The 16856-nt window shown below is 45.8% G+C and overlaps 1 protein-coding gene across 2 annotated transcripts; it reads right to left on the reverse strand.

Moving 5' to 3' along the window:
• Nucleotides 1-8902: 8902 nt before the first annotated feature.
• LYRM9 (LYR motif containing 9) lies at nucleotides 8903-15076 on the reverse strand. 2 transcript variants are annotated; one of them, XM_035139575.2, is made up of 4 exons: nucleotides 15042-15076; nucleotides 10862-11007; nucleotides 9444-9536; nucleotides 8903-8963 (listed from the first exon to the last, which is right to left on the reverse strand). In XM_035139575.2, exons 2-4 carry the CDS (start codon nucleotides 10985-10987, stop codon nucleotides 8946-8948), a joined length of 237 nt encoding a protein of 78 aa, XP_034995466.1. In that variant the 5' UTR covers nucleotides 10988-11007; nucleotides 15042-15076; the 3' UTR covers nucleotides 8903-8945. The 2 variants fall into 2 exon arrangements, with proteins under 2 accessions (XP_034995466.1, XP_034995469.1); XM_035139578.2 differs by having other exon boundaries at nucleotides 10862-11004; nucleotides 15042-15066.
• Between the last annotated feature and the right edge of the window lie 1780 nt (nucleotides 15077-16856).

Below are 16856 nucleotides of genomic sequence, written 5' to 3' on the forward strand. Positions count from 1 at the left end.
AGCTGGGACCGAACAATTGGAGCTCACCCCGTCGCGGGGATTCGAACTGCCGACCTTCTGATCAGCAAGCCCTCGACTCTGTGGTTTAACCCACAGCGCCACCTGGGTCCCATAACTCCCCCTTAATTGGTCTTCCCCTTAAATGGAAGATAATGCCATTTTTGGCAACTTAAGCAATGAGACATATTTTTGCTACGCATTCGTTACTGGTTCACAATATGATTTCCCAGATGTCTTCCCCCACTTTTTTTGGGGGGGGGGTAACTGTCATTCATAATAAAATTATTGCTGGCGGATAGCACCTGGTGTCACTCGGGAATTCTAAGATTTATACATGGGTGATTTAATTTTTTTGCAACAACCTTTGCTTTTTTCAGCAGCTGAAGTCGGTCTAGAAAGAAAATAGCATTCTAAATCACCAGAAATAATATCTGGCATCAAGCCGGGCTAACAGGAGTGGGTTATTCCTCTGACGACTCTTGCTTTCATAACCATGACTTGTCTCGCGTCTGCTAATCCTAGCCTTCCCTTTGGGACTGCAAAAGGGTATTTTCAAGTACGCACCAACAAGAACCCATTTATTTTATTTGGAGGATCAAAGCTCGTCTTAAAATCAACATTGACTCAGGATAGGGGGTGGGGAGATGGGACAAAAAAAGAGAGAGAAACTCACTTTCTTCCTTTGATGGGGGTGCTGGTCATTGTGTTGACTCAGCTTGGAAAACCCATCCGAACCTCTGTCTGCACGTTCAAAATAAGGAGGGCCCACGTCGTAGCTCAGTGGCAGAGCACACACTTGGCATGCAGAATAACCCAGGAACAGTTCTCAACATCTCTAATTTTAGAGGATCAGGGTGTAGAAGATAGGAAGGCCCTTTCTGGGTGGGTGGCTCCCCCCCTGGACCCCTCAAAAGGAGATGCTGGCAGCCAAAGTAGCCAATACAGGCTATATGACCAAATGGTCTGTCCTAGGGTTTTGGATGCCTCGATTCATTATGGATATTGCAGAGGTAGGAGAAGTTCAGGAAACGGCACCAAAACTACCAAGGGGGTGGAGTGGCTCCCCTATGAGGAAAGTATACAACATCTGGGCCTTTAGAGGAAAAGGCAAGTAAAGAGGGGCCATGATAGAAGTCTAGAACAGGGGCGGGGAATCTTTTTTTATGCTCAAGGGCTGCATTCCCTTCTGGGTAACATTCTGAGGGCCAAAGAACAAGGGGGGGCAGGAGCAAAGGAGTGGGGCAACAAGTGTTAATTTACTCGCTGGGGGATATACCTTTTCTGCAACCTCGTGTTCCTGTAGCTTAGTTAATGAACATTTGCCTAAAAGCAACGGACTGTCATTTCCAAATCTTTTGAAAAAAACCTCACCCCAAAATCAATAAATCAGTTTTTGTATATGTAACAGCATAATGTGTTATGTAATTATTCGTAACAATTATAGCTATGTGTTATAATGCAAGAAGAATAGAGCTTGCAAATTTTCTAATACCTGTATAATGTTTTGTACATTGCACATCACGCCTTGTTGCTCAGAATAAATCAAAGTTGCCATTTGTCTTTGTTTCGGCTGCAAGCGCCATAAAGTTCCCGCATCCCTTCAATTGCGTGTTCCGCGCACTGATTAACTTCTTGGTATCTGGAGGACGGGTGGCTCCTGCTTCCAGCGATTCTCCAATACCCGCGATGCCTTTTTGTAAGATTTCCGACGAGTTCTTGAAGTCATTTTCAGCAAGCAGTAACATTACATATATGGCGATTCCGACATTTTCATTTCAGGCGACTTCCCCCCCCCCCCGGACTTAGAAGAATTAGTCCCTTTCTTGGTGTTTCTAAGGAAAAGTTTCCCTTTAGGGTACAGGAAATTGGGATTGTTGTTTTTTAAATCAAAAAGTTATAACCCACACACTTAGGCAAGCAAGAGCTCAAAGATACACCAGGGGGGGGCAGATTTAGGGATGTGCAAGTGAGGCACATGACCAACACGCTGAGGCAAAGGGGTGTCTTGGTAGGCAAGGTGCTGGGCTTTGGGAAGGAGGTGTGGGGCTCTAAAAGGGTCCTAGAGTCGTCGTCCCCCCACCTTCCCAAAGCCTAGTTAGTGCTTGCCCCTGCCCAGGAAGCTGGAACTGGCAGGTCATTGTTGTGATCCAGCTGCAGAGTTCTTCCTCCTGTCCTTCTCCACCGCCTGGAAAAAATGCCAGAGTTCTGAGAAGCTTTGCAGATCCAAGCCACAGATGCAGTGGAAGCAACGTTATATAAAAAATCACACAACCCCAAATCAAAACATTGTTCATCTGGATTGGAAGGAGTCATCATCACTTCCCCCCCCCTCCCTGAAAAAAAGAGGTGTGGGGAGAAATTACCTTCCGCGTGGGTTGCTGGGGGGAATTCCCAGAGGTTCTGAGTAAGCGCCACTTGTCCGAAGCATCATGACTTGGCTTTTCCACTCAAAAGCGAAAGCAACTGCCACACCCTCAACCCCACTTGGCTTTCTGCAGGCCCTTTGGTTTCTGTTGCGCAACAAGCTCAAGGACCTGCCTTCAAATTCTTGCATTGCAGGGGGCTGGGCTGGATGACCTTTGGGGTCCCTTCCGACTCTACAATTCCAGGATTCTATGAAACAACATGTTAAGCCTCACCATCTGGGTCACCAGAACATGAAGGGCCACCTTGCCGAAGCTCACAAGATCTAGATTGGGCAGGCTGCGTGGATGGAGGAGCCACCTGGCCAGAATGTGATAACGCCATGGTTGCAGGTTCGATCCCCCGTCTGGGACATCTATTCCTGGATTGCAGGGGGTTGGACTAGATGATCCTCAGGGTCCCTTCCAACAATACAATTCTGTGATTCTATGAATGGCACCCAGTGGACCTGCACCTGAAACTTTTGTTGGGAGCCGTCAAGAGTGGCTGCAGCAATCCGGTCAGATGCGTGGCATATAATTAGTGAATTATTATTATTGTTGTTGTTGTTTAGTCATTTAATCATGTCCGACTCTTCGTGACCCCATGGACCAGAGCAAGCCAGGCACTCCTGTCTTCCACTGCCTCCCGCAGTTTGGTCAGACTCATTATGTTGGTGGCTTCAAGAACACTGGCCAACCATCTCATCCTCTGTCGTCCCCTTCTCCTTGTGCCCTCCATCTTTCCCAACATCAGGGTCTTTTCCAGGGAGTCTTCTCTTCTAATGAGGTGGCCAAAGTATTGGAGCCTCAGCTTCAGGATCTGTCCTTCCAGTGAGCATTCAGGGCTGATTTCCTTAAGAATGGATAGGTTTGATCTTCTTGCAGTCCATGGGACTCTCAAGAGTCTACTCCAGCACCATAATTCAAAAGCATCAATTCTTCGGTGATCAGCCTTCTTTATGGTCCAGCTCTCACTTCCATACATCACTACTGGGAAAACTATAGCTTTAACTATACAGACCTTTGTCGGCAAGGTGATGTCTCTGCTTTTTAAGATGCTGTCTAAGTTTGTCATTGCTTTTCTCCCAAGAAGCAGGTGTCTTTTAATTTCGTGACTGCTGTCACCATCTGCAGTGATCATGGAACCCAAGAAAATCTCTCACTGCCTCCATTTCTTCTTCTTCTTCTTCTTCTTCTTCTTCTTCTTCTTCTTCTTCTTCTTCTTCTTCTTCTTCTTCTTTTCTCATCATCGCTTTTCTTCTAGAAAAATGGTGCTGGTACGACATACCCTTGAGTACCCCCAGAAAAAAAACCCATTATTATTATTATTATTATTATTATTATTATTATTATTATTATTATTATTCCAGGCTAATGATGTTCTGTTGAGTGTGTGATGAAAGGGCATCATGTCACTAGAAAGTTGCCCTCTTCTCTTGAGTCTTGGTAGACCACAAACTTGACATGAGTCAACAGTGTGATGCAGCAGCTAAAAAAGCCAATGAATTCTGGGCTATAGGAGTATAGCATCTAGATCAAGGGAAGTAATAGTGCCAATGTATTTTGCTCTGGTCAGACCTCACCTGGAGTACTGTGTCCAGTTCTGGGCACCACAGTTCAAGAAGGATACTGACAAGCTGGAACGTGTCCAGAAGAGGACAACCAAAATGGTCAAAAGCCTGGAAATGATGCCTTATGAGGAACGGCTTAGGGAGCTGGATATGTTTAGTCTGGAGAAGAGAAGGTTAAGGGGTGATATGATAGCCATGTTCAAATATACAAAAGGATGTCATATAGAGGAGGGAGAAAGGTTGTTTTCTGCTGCTTTAGAGAAGCGGACACGGAGCAATGGATTCAAACTACAAGAAAGAAGATTCCACCTAAACATTAGGAAGAACTTCCTGACAGTAAGAGTTGTTCGGCAGTGGAATTTGCTACCAAGGAGTGTGGTGGAGTCTCCTTATTTGGAGGTCTTTAAGCAAAGGCTTGACAGGCATATGTCAAGAATGCTTTGATGGTGTTTCCTGCTTGGCAGGGGGTTGGACTGGATGGCCCTTGTGGTCTCTTCCAACTCTATGATTCTATGATTTTTTTTCCCAGCTAATGCTTTAACTCCCTTGGTCAATTTTTCCAGAAGTGCTATCCAAACTTTCTGTTTCCACTGTGACAATTGTAAAAATTCCAAAAGTTTTGTTTTGTTTTTTAAATTCTGAGCAATAAGTTGTCAAGCGGCTACTAAAAGCAAGGCAATTAGTTCTTTCGGTCTCAAATTTACATTCTCATCTTTAAAGATGGTTCACAATACCAAGTCTCTCTCTCTCCCCCCCCCGCCTTAGCCCTCTGAAATCTCGTAGGGGTGGAACCTGAAACAAAAACAGTTAACCGAGAAAAATAAGGCTGTGTTTTTCCCAAGTGCAAGAAGAGTGAAAGAATTGGTATGTCCATGCTTTTGGAGGTTGCTTTTTTGGGTTGTCCACCCCACCCCACCCCATTTGATAAAATGCCAGCTTACGGGAGCTTTTGATGACTCAGGTGCACATCAGTTAACACAGCTTCATTAAAAATCTTGTGCGATGGGCAGGTAAGATACCGGAGGTGGGGGGAATGTAATGCAATAATAAGAAAGCTGAAAGGTTGGCTGATAATGAGTGCAGAAAAAGGCGCCATGAACGACAGTGCATCTGTTATGCGCATCTTGAACCAAGTGTTTGATGCGCCATCGAGGAATGTTCCTTGTTTTTGCATTCACCTGCAAACGAAAACATTTTCGGGCTGCTTAACACTCCCAGCCAATAGAAAACCCAGCAGCCAAATTAGCCAAGGGCAGTGGAGGCCCAACAGCTGGTGTCACAAAAAGGGCATCAGTTTTTGTGGTGCTATGAACCGGGGGGGGGGGAGGATTCCCATTTTCACACAAAAAACCCTAATTGGCATTTATTTTCGTTTTTAAAAATATATTTTATTGGTTTTTCAAAATAAACATCGAAACACAAGCCACCCCATCCAACTTTGGGAAGATGGAACAATGGACTCAAGCAACAAGGAAGGAGATTCCGACTAAACGTTAGGAAGAACTTTCTGATGGTAAGAGCTGGTTCAACAGTGGGATGGGTGACCTCAGAAGGTGCTGAGCTCTTCTACTTTTCAGTGGTTTTCCTGGTGTCCATGACCCAGAGCTTGGTCTAGGGTAGGGTTGCCAGATGTCAAAAAAGTTTGAACACATTACCTGGCCAGAGAACCGCAGAGCAAAACTCAAAGAAGTGTCATTTTCAAAGGACGGCTGTGTTTCGGGTTTGCGGAAACTACGAATCAGGTGGGTTTGCCTTTCAAGGCAAATTGAACCCAAACATCCCTCCATCCCTAAGCTTTGATGCTGTGTGACAGAAAAGTATCCCCAATATTTATTTATTTATTTATTGTAGATTAAAAAGAGGAACCTGGAAGACTCAGTGGCTTAGTGCTCCTGGAACTGATCTATATTGTCCTTCTGCAAACATCAGGCACCCTCCACCTGTGTTCGCCGAGAGAAGGGAGCAATGGTATTGATAAGGGTGGGATAAATATCAGTCGATCAAGAGGCAAAGAGAATTTTGCCACACGTCAATTGCCAGCGAAGGTAGAGAACAGCCACCTGGCTGGGCTGTGTGGTTGACCCAACCGTGCAGACTCAAAAACTTTTGGGGTGGTCCGAATTCACATGCCAATCCCATAATTTGAATTTTGCCCCTGGAAGGGGATTCCATCATTCACCTGCCAATTGCCTCCCTTCTGTTTCAAAACTCTGTTTCTCCTGGTCACGTTCAAGATCTTCAGGTTGTGGCTAAAAAACCCTTTATGCGAGACTTTCCACAGAAGCTGGGGCCAACAGCTCCTGTTAGGATACCTCTGTGACCTCACCCGTAACCTCTGACACATCCATGACCTCACCTGTGACCTCTGACACATCCATCCCCTTGCGCAACCATCTTCCCCTTTCCTTGCACGATACAAGCAAACATTGAGGGTGTCAACATTTGACATTTGAGAATCAACAAGCTTTCCGCTCAGCTCGCAGAATCTACGCAGGTGCCGAGTTTTAATCCAGCCCACACTTTCCCCCTCGGGTAGGGAGAGCATGGCGAGTCCTACCTAAGCCGCCTAATTCAATTGAGCAGGGACAACGGAGGAGTAGGACGAATCTGCCAGATTACTGGGGCAGCAGCCAATGCCCTGAGGGATTGTGTCGACTTAAGACGACAGCTCATTATTCAGTACGTACGATACACTTAGAGCAATTTAGGATTGCTTGGATTCATTCATTTGTACTCTCCCTGGGGTTGCCGAGTCCCTAATCTGCTATAAACCAACGAAACATTCGTGTGTTATTGTAGCAGTGATTCAACCAACCATTAACACAAAAACGTAGACATTGCTATTAAAGATAGATGCCGCCCCGGTAAATCACAAACGAGGTGGAAATGGTCGACCGCCGGTTCTTTTGCTGTGGTGTTCATTATCCATGAGATTAAATTTGGCTTCTGGTTGCAGAGGCTACTCTGTAACCTCTTCCAGTCAAAGAAGCAAACTTTTTTTAAAAAAGGCATCAGAAATCAGAAGAAGATGCCAAACAGAAGATGCCAAGATGCCCTCTGCAGGCAGATGAAAGCATCTTCAACTAGAACAAAAGACTATTGTTTAATGCTACAAGACACTTGGCAGTGGCGGACCCTGGGCTTTAAAATTCCAGCAGTGTCCTGCAAAATTCAGCCCTCCGCGGCCCCTTGCCTTCTGTTGATTGTCGCTGTTGCAGCATCCCCTATCAAGCCTTCTCGGATTGGGCGAACTGCTCGCATTCCCTTAAATCCACCTGTTATTGGGGTGGATATGCAATGCTCCAGACTCCTGAAGTCGCATCAGATTGGAAAAAACCCATTAGGCTTATATCCAACCAAGTTTCACTCAAAGTAGATCTGCTGAAATTAATGGAACTAAGGTAGCCATGCCCATTCACTTCAATGGGTCTACACTTGAGTATGTGACCAGAAATGGCTGCACACTCTTTAGCAGGCATGTCAAACCTGCGGCCCTCCAGATGTTTTGGCCTACAACTCCCATGATCCCTAGCTAGCAGGACCAGTGGTTGGGGAAGATGGGAATTGTAGTCCAAAACATCTGGAGGGCCGGTAATTGGGAACTTTGATCTACAAATATCAAAAGAATACCGAAAGAATATCGATCAGCACACAATCGTATGGACTGCTACTGATTTAGCCACCCTATTTAACCACCCTGAATATTTTGTGGGAAACTGGAGTAAAAAAAGAAATAAATCACTCCCTCTAACAGCAAACTTGGGGGGTGAGTGCCGACGGAAATAGGAGTCACTGGGGAACATGTTCAGGGGAATCTTGTGGTTTGCTGAGTCACAAAAAAAACCCACCCTTACTTCTAAAAACAATTTAGGAGACAAACCTCCCAGCCCAAAAAAGGATTAAGGAAGGTAGTGGACTCTGTTTTTAAACAGGGATTCTTTAGCTGTGATTCTGGCATTGCGGGGGGTTGGACTAGATGACCCTTGGGGTTCCCACGTTTTATTCTTCAACATTTTAGATCTTTGTAGGACACTTTGAGGCACAGATGAAATGAAAAGCAAGGCATATCATTTTAAAGTAAATATGAATTCCTTGCCTTTTGGCTACCAAAAAACACAATCTCATGCAATGTAATCTGGCACACTTTCTTAAAACTGAATTACAAATGGCACATACAGTGGTACCTCGACTTACGAAGACGATCCGTTCTGCGGCACTCTTCGTAAGTCGAAGCCTTTGGTTGTCGAAGTGCCCGTTCTGCGCATGCGCGAAGCACGATTTTGCACTTCTGCGCATGCACGGAGGGCGCACGCATTTCCGGGTTTACCGACTTCGGAAGTCGAAACCTTCGGAAGTCGAGTCATTCAGATGTCGAGGTACCACTGTACATTGTCATTTTGTACAGCCTGTGGGTGTTTTAATTCAAATCAGCAAAGCGATCCTTGACTCCTCGGTGTGTAAACGGCACCTGATTTATTAGCTTTAAGCAGAAGTGTGGCTACCATGCACTTGTTTTTAATGAAGATTTCAAAGCAAGCAGCAGTCTCCAATCCAAGGACGTCTCGTTGATCTGAATTCCAGCAAAACACAGCGACGTTCGTTATTCAGCCCTAAGCAGAATCCTGTGGACACACCTTGCCAACCCGAGATCTCAAACGACTCCTTTTTCGAGATCCGAGCATTCCCAATATTTCAGCTAAAAGCCTTGACTCCATTGTCAAGGGAGTTCGGCGTTTAAGTCTGAAACCAAAATCTGGTCCATCGCGACAGCATCCTGCTTGTCTATGCCAATGGATGATCACTGAAAGCAAAGAGCTTTGAAAAGCCCAACCCAGGGAGGCCGAGGAAGAGTTTGCCATCATACATTTTGCAACCGGAGAAAGACGAGGGCTGCTGATCCACTCTGGTCCTCTCAGCCAAAACTGATTCAAGAAACGAGGCGTCTTCTCTCCGTCTAACCCTTTCCGGCCTACTTTTGTTTCTTATACTAAAAGGGAAAGAGGGAAACAGGCAGGAAATAAGCAAAACTTCTGGGATGCAGGCAAGTGTTGGATGTGGTGGCAGCCCCTCTGAAGGAGCCAGTGCGTGCTGCTGGATACATCTTTGTCCTCATGGGACCAATTGTCCTCTGTGGCTAGGAGTGACTTTGGTTTGCATTGTCTCTCCTCAATGGAAAGAGAGTGGAGTCCGGAATGGAGCGTGCTGGAAAAGGGCAAAGCTGGCTGGCTGGCATCCTGAACACATACATACACACACACACACCCCTATTGTAAGTCTTTGGTTGCAGGTCCTCCTTTGAATCCAGGCAGAAGCCACCTTCAGGCAGCTGTGGCTTGCCCCCAAAGAATTATGGGAGCTGTAGTTTTAAGGGTGCCGAGAGTTGTGTTCCTTTCAGAGAGCTACAATTCCCGGACTGGTTTGGCAATCAGTCCCTTCACAGAACCAGAAAATTGCACGGGATACTCACTTTTTCCATCACCCAGTCAGCATCTTCAATGGACCTCTTGATGATCTGCCGGATCCGCTCCGGGTTGTCTTCATCAGCATGGACTTGGAAACTCTGCAAAATGATTTGCAGGGGAAGAGCGGCCCGTTCGGTTAAGGACAATAGAGCACTCAGTCCAGAGCGCATTTACTAGAAAATAAGTATCTCTTAACGCCCAGTTCAGGCCTAATGATCTTTGTCCCTAGCTCAATCCCCGGTAGGGCCAGGAATGCTCCTTATCCAAAGTACCCTTATCGGAGAGATGCTGCCAGCCAGTGTTGGCAAGACTGAGCTTGAGAGACAAAGAGTTTGACTCTGTTTATAGCAGCCTCCTCTGTTTCCCCAATGGCAGCTCTCTCCAATGGCCTTCTAACTGCTCTCAGCCAAGGTTTAGGTTACGAATTCCGAACTACGCGGACCAACAGTCTAACTCAGTCTATGCACACAGGAAGCATCCAATCTTGCAAATTTCTCCACAAGCTGCACAAAGGCCACCCAAAGCTTATAAAGAAATCAGTGAGATAAGCCCTTGAAGGAGGCTCATGCAAGGCAAAACGTGTCAGGCTAACATCATATCGAACATCCATCTTTTCCAACCCCTCTGAGACACACTTCTCCCTTTTTCTGCTGACCGTTTCCTAGGTTCTTATTTAATCCAGTCCTTTATCTCGAGGCATGAGGACTAGAGCCTTGGAGTTGCATCCAACTAGGAAGAGACCCGCTGGAACTAAGGGACCCAAGTTAGTCCTCTCTAAGATTTTCAAGGGGTCTACTCTCATTAGGACGACAGCCCTGACTTTACATCTAGGTGACAGGCAATCAGGTTGGGTGCATAGCTGCCAAGTCTCCCGTATTCCCCGGGAAACCCCCGTTTTTCCAGCCGTTTCCAGCTGGCAGCCCAGATTTTAAAAAAAACCCGGATTCTTACCGGCCTGGGGAGGCTCCTTCTGCGCATGTCTGGAGTCTCTGGACATGCGCAGAAGCGATTTCTGACGCTGCAGCCATTTTGGAAATGGGCAGAGCATGCGTAGAAGCAACTTCCAGTGCTGCTCTGCCCAGTTCCAAAATGGCCGCAGCGTGACTTCCGCTGCCGATCCCGGATTTTTCAATCTGGGAGTTGGCACCTATGGTTGGGTGTGTTCCCGGCCTGAAATCCCGGAGAGCTGTTGTGATACTGAGCTAGGCTTGGTATAAAGCAAGCTCCCAGCATTCAGTGTCCCGAGGAGACTTGCGGGGATAGCTCAGTCAGTACAGCATGAGATGTTTAACCTCTGGGTCAAGGGTTCGAGCCCCACATTGAGCGAAAGATTCCTGCATTGCAGGGCATTGGACTAGATGAGCCTCGTGGCCCTGTTCAACTCTACGATTCTATGATCCTAGGTCTAAGTCTTCCTCCTTACCTGCCGGATCGTGTGCTTGTAGTGCTCCCGGACGTTCTTCCCTGGCAGCAACTTGCAGCAACGCAGCAGGTATCGGTAGAGCTGCAGAGGGCTCTTCACCAGCTCTGCTCCCGGGAGGGGAGCCATCGCCTGCGATCGATCAACTTCTCAAAGAAAGCGCGACAGAATTGCAGAAGTATTAGTCAAATTGCACAAGCGACCCCAACGTCAAGGTTTGCATCCCTGAAGCGACAGCTAAAACAGTTGTCATTCAGCCTGCAATTTAGTCATTCATTAGCCTCGGCCCGGAATACCTGAAGGAGTGTCTCCACCCCCATTGTTCAGCCCGGGCACTGAGGTCCAGCACCGAGGAGGGTCTTTTGGCGGTTCCCTCCCTGCGAGAAGGGAAGCTACAGAGAACCAGGCAGAGGGTCTTCTTGGTAGCAGCACCTGCCCTGTGGAATGCCCTCCCCTCAGAAGTCAAGGAAATAAACAACTATCTGACTTTTAGAAGACATATGAAGGCAGCCCTGTTTAGGGAAGTTTTTAGTGTTTGGTTTTTTTAAATATTCTGTTGGGAGCCGCCCAGAGTGGCTGGGAAAACCCAGCCAGTATACATACATACATAATAATTATTATTAATAATACATTTTCATATTCATGAGAAACAGCCACAAATTCAAGGACTTTTGACTGTGTCATGCTGGCCACATGACCTGGAAGCTGTACGCCGGCTCCCTCGGCCAATAACGCGAGATGAGCGCGCAACCCCAGAGTCGGTCACGACTGGACCTAACAGTCGCAGTACATGTGAAAAGGATCTAGGAGTCTTGGTAGACCACAAACTTGACATGAGTCAACAGTGTGATGCCGCAGCTAAAAAAGCCAATGCAATTCTGGGCTGCATCAATAGGAGTATAGCATCTAGATCAAGGGAAGTAATAGTACCACTGTATTCTGCTCTGGTCAGACCTCACCTGGAGTACTGTGTCCAGTTCTGGGCACCACAGTTCAAGAAGGATACTGACAAGCTGGAACGTGTCCAGAAGAGGGCAACCAAAACGGTGAAAGGCCTGGAAATGATGCCTTATGAGGAATGGCTTAGGGAGCTAGGTATGTTTAGCCTGGAGAAGAGAAGGTTAAGGGGTGATATGATAGCCATGTTCAAATATATAAAGGGATGTCGTATAGAGGAGGGAGAAAGGTTGTTTTCTGCTGCTACAGAGAAGAGGTCACAGAGCAATGGATTCAAACTACAAGAAAGAAGATTCCACCTAAACATTAGGAAGAACTTCCTGACAGTAAGAGCTGTTCGGCAGTGGAATTTGCTACCAAGGAGTGTGGTGGAGTCTCCTTCTTTGGAGGTCTTTAAGCAGAGGCTTGACAGGCATATGTCAAGAATGCTTTGATGGTGTTTCCTGCTTGGCAGGGGGTTGGACTGGATGGCCCTTGTCTCTTCCAACTCTATGATTCTAATGGTCAGGGGTCCCTTTACCTTTGCCTTTAAGTCCCACTGAGTTGCAGAGGCCTTGCTCCCTAGTAAAGAGTGCTTCGGATATGGTTCATTTCAGAAGGGTCAGCAATATATGAGAGCAAAAAGAAATTGTGTCTTTGGCTGCTGATAGGAAACGTTTTGCAAAAATGTAGAGATTGACTACTACACCACCTATGAATGAATGAATGGATAGAAAGCTTTTGAGATTTCACAGCAGTGGCTAAACTGACTCACTACACTGGGGAATTTTTTGGAGCAGGTTGGAACAGAGCCACCATAGCTTTGTGCTAAAATGAGAAAATTTGATTGAGTACAGTAAAAATTTAAGCTTGATATCAGAAATAAATTCTTGGTTTATAATGTTCTGAACATAAGTATAGTGTTCTGTAAGTAAATATTGTCTTTAATTCAAAATACAATTGTGGTATTTATTATGGTATAAGAGATATTATTCATGCATCTCTAATTGAAAGGTGAAGGTGACTCCTCGTTTATGTATGTATATGTATACCTATATATCAATTTTTAGGGACCCAGGTGGCACTGTGGGCTAAACCACTGAGCCTAGGGCTTGCTGATCAGAAGGTCGGCGGTTCGAATCCCTGTGATGGGGTGAGCTCATGTTGCTTGGTCCCAGCTCCTGCCAACCTAGCAGTTCGAAAGCACGCCAAAATGCAAGTAGATAAATAGGAACCACTATAGCGGGAAGGTAAACGGCGTTTCCATGTGCTGCTCTGGTTTGCCAGAAGCGGCTTTGTCATGCTGGCCACATGACCTGGAAGCTATACGCCGGCTCCCTCGGCCAATAATGCGAGATGAGCGCGCAACCCCAGAGTCGGTCATGACTGGACCTAATGGTCAGGGGTCCCTTTACCCTTTATATATCAATTTATAAGATGTGTTACATTATGTATAACTGATTGATTAAAAGCCGTTTCGTTATATTTATGTATTTAATGAAACTATTTGCATACTGCCCTCCCATAAATTATCAGGGTGGTGTACAACAATACAAAAGCATGCTTATAAAATTATTAAAAGCAGTATAAAATGATCATTGAAATGTCTGGCTGCACAAGAACAGTTTAAACAACTGCAGCTGCCTGGCAGCTGGTGCCCATTGAGACTGGTAGGGTGGAAGGGAAGGAGCCGAACAGTAGGTGGCGCCAGAGTCAATGACAAGCAGAGCCAGCTAAATGACAGGCAAAGCCAATTTGTTTTGTCCTTGCTGAGTTCTACCAGGACAACTCTGATGATATGGAGGAGGAAGAAGATGCCTGTTGGACGAGACAGCCTGCAAAACACCTTCCAAATCTAAATGTACATGAATCCTGGAAAACAATAATTCTGAAATTCAAGATGTCCTGCAAATAGCGTAAATCCTGAGACATATCAGCTTCTGCTCTCTCTCTCTCCCACCAGTAGAAATCAAACACACATATCTGCCAGGACTTGGAAGGGCTTACTGTCACCTAAAAAGCACCAATCAAAGCTTTAAATTTACTGCTCGGATTGCCACCTAAAAATTAATACATTAGTGAAAGCAGTTTTGTTTACGAGTCGCTCCGCCAATAAATCAGGAAAGCATGGAGGAGGAACATTGGACGCAGTGAGCGCACCGTGCCACAGGCTTGCACATGCTCACATTCCACAATGGTTGTTTACTGCACCTTGGTGCAATTCTGTGCGCTTCCATGCGCAATCTGCCTCCAATAGTCTGTGCTGCCTGAGGTTAAATTTGGCGTGCTATTTTCACACCTTGGAACCGCAAGTCCAAAGGTGTGTTTCCACACATACCCGTAGCCTCCCCCCACCCCACCGAGGCACCTGCATTGCACCCACCCACCAGAGACACCCACACATGTCAGATTTGCAACCCCCACCCCTGCCTCCAGCATCGCTCAGTGGTTCAAGAGCATTAGCCTGGGAGACACGAATTCAGATCCCTGCAAGGCCATGAAGCTAACGGGCTGACCTCTCTTGCTCCCACCGTCTTGGACTAGCCTACGTCACAGGCTTGTTGTGCGCTTGCAAGTTCAGGTGAAACTTGGAAAATTAGAGTATCGTCGAAAAGTGCATTTATTTCAGTAATGCAACTTAAAAGGTGGAACCAATATATGAGATAGATGCATGACATGCAAAGCAAGATATGTCAAGCCTTTATTTGTTGTAATTGTAATTAATTGTCGTTAGCGGGTCAATCATAAATGAAATGTAATTAATGAAATGTAATAGCAATGTTTATTTTTATTTTTTGTATTATTGTAACTATTTGTTTTATTACTGTGGAGTTTCCAAAAGAAAGCATTTGTAAAAATTAAAAGAATAATAATAATAGTAAGTTGCATTACTGAAATAAATGCACTTTTCGACGATATTCTAATTTTCCGAGTTTCACCTGTACCTCACAGGGTTCTTGTGCGCTTGCAAGCTCTTTGGAGTAAGAGAGGGGTAGAAACGCACTCAGCCCCCATTGCCTTAACTTGGGGGCTGCCTCTGCCGCTTTGCACCACGTTAGGGACCCCCCTCTTGCATTCTGGGGTCTGCAACCTTTGCATTGCATTCCGCCCTCCCCTTCACCTCCCAATCTGTTTTACAGGCCTTCCCTAGTATACAGTCTCCAACGGACCCCTGTGCACGAAGCACCCCAGCTCCCGTCACACGCATATACTGTATGCACATTCCCCGTCGCAAAAGCTCCCTTACCAAGAAGCTGACCTCCTCCTGGCGCATGCGCAGTCCCTTTTTCCAGGACACATCTGCCGTCGGTTCTCCGGACAACGTAGAGATAAAAAGTAATAGAGGGTCACATCCTATTTGCTGGATACGAAGCTTCCGGGTTCTCATTGGAAGCCGCCCCTACTCAGCACACGTTTTTTGTTTAGTCGTTTACTCGTGTCCGACTCTTCGTGACCCCTCAGCACACGTTTACTCAGGAGTAAATCTCACTGAGTTCAGTGTGGATTAATTCTAGGGAAGTGGGATTATTTATCTTCTCCTAGATCCGCAGCATATATGTAAATCTCATTCAACACACATTCCAAGCACAAAACCCGCAAAGAATCCGGGAATTGTAGTTTGCCAAGGATGCTGAGGATTGTAGATCTATTAGAAAGGGAGAGGACGACTATTTGATTTTTGGAGGGAAGTCGTGAGCTCCAAATGGATGCAGGAAAGCTTCGTATGCAGATCACTAAAGATATTCAGAATTTTACAGTAGGCGTAGCTACTTGGGTTTAGGTCCCAGGGCACCCGTCAGCAATTACAGAACTGTAGAGTTGGAAGGGACCACGAGGGTCATCTAGTCCAACACTCTGCCATGCAGGAATCTCAACTAATGCATGCATGACGGAGGCCCAGCCAACCTCTGCTTTAAGTCGAGACTGGTTGTGGATAAAATATTATTATTATTATTATCCAGAATTAATTCTTTCTAACTCAGGTATTATTTTGTATGGAATCATAATCACCATCAGTATTAATAATAATTAATATTATAGTAGTAGTATTTATTATGTTGTTGTTGTTGTTGTTGTTGTTGTTGTTGTTGTTGTTGTTGTTTAGTCGTTTAGTCGTGTCCGACCATGGACCAGAGAACGTCAGGCACTCCTGTCTTCCACTGCCTCCCGCAGTTTGGTCAGACTCATGCTGGTGGCTTCGAGAACACTGTCCAACCATCTCGTCCTCTGTTGTCCCCTTCTCCTTGTGCCCTCCATCTTTCCCAACATCAGGGTCCTTTCCAGGGAGTCTTCTCTTCTCATGAGGTGGCCCAAGTATTGGAGCCTCAGCTTCAGGATCTGTCCTTCCAGTGAGCACTCAGGGCTGATTTCCTTCAGAGTGGAGAGGTTTGATACATGGGACTCTCAAGACCCAGCACCACAATTCAAAAGCATCAATTCTTCGGCGATCAGCCTTCTTTATGGTCCAGCTCTCACTTCCATACATCACCACTGGGAAAACCATAGCTTTAACTATACGGACCTTTGTCGGCAAGGTGATGTCTCTGCTATTATTATTATTATTATTATTATTAACAGCAAAAACAACAATATTCTTTCCAATGGGCCTTGTTTTGTATGGAAAAATTAATGCTATGAATATCATTCTGCTTTTTGTATGGACTGCAAGAAGATCAAACCTATCCACTCTGAAGGAAATCAGCCCCGAGTGTTCACTGGAAGGACAGATCCTGAAGCTGAGGCTCCAATACTTTGGCCACCTTATGAGAAGAGAAGACTCCCTGGGAAAGACAGGAGTGCCTGGCGTGCTACGGTGCATGGGGTCACGAAGAGTCGGACACGACTAAACAAATTATTGCACATTCGTTAAAGAAAGAAACAAAAGAGAAATAGGTACACATAGAAGGGTTTAAGCAAAACAAAACCATCTGCTTCCTGCTATGTTTTTTTGTTGTGGGTGGGTTCCTGTCCCTAACAGTTGCAAAAGAAGGGACCGCTCCCATGCTGTTAACACACTGTGCCAGAGAATGATCATCCTTACTCCATGCAACGAAAAGCTTCG

Source organism: Zootoca vivipara, chromosome 15 (genome assembly GCF_963506605.1).
Source record: "Zootoca vivipara chromosome 15, rZooViv1.1, whole genome shotgun sequence".
NCBI lineage: Eukaryota > Metazoa > Chordata > Lepidosauria > Squamata > Lacertidae > Zootoca > Zootoca vivipara.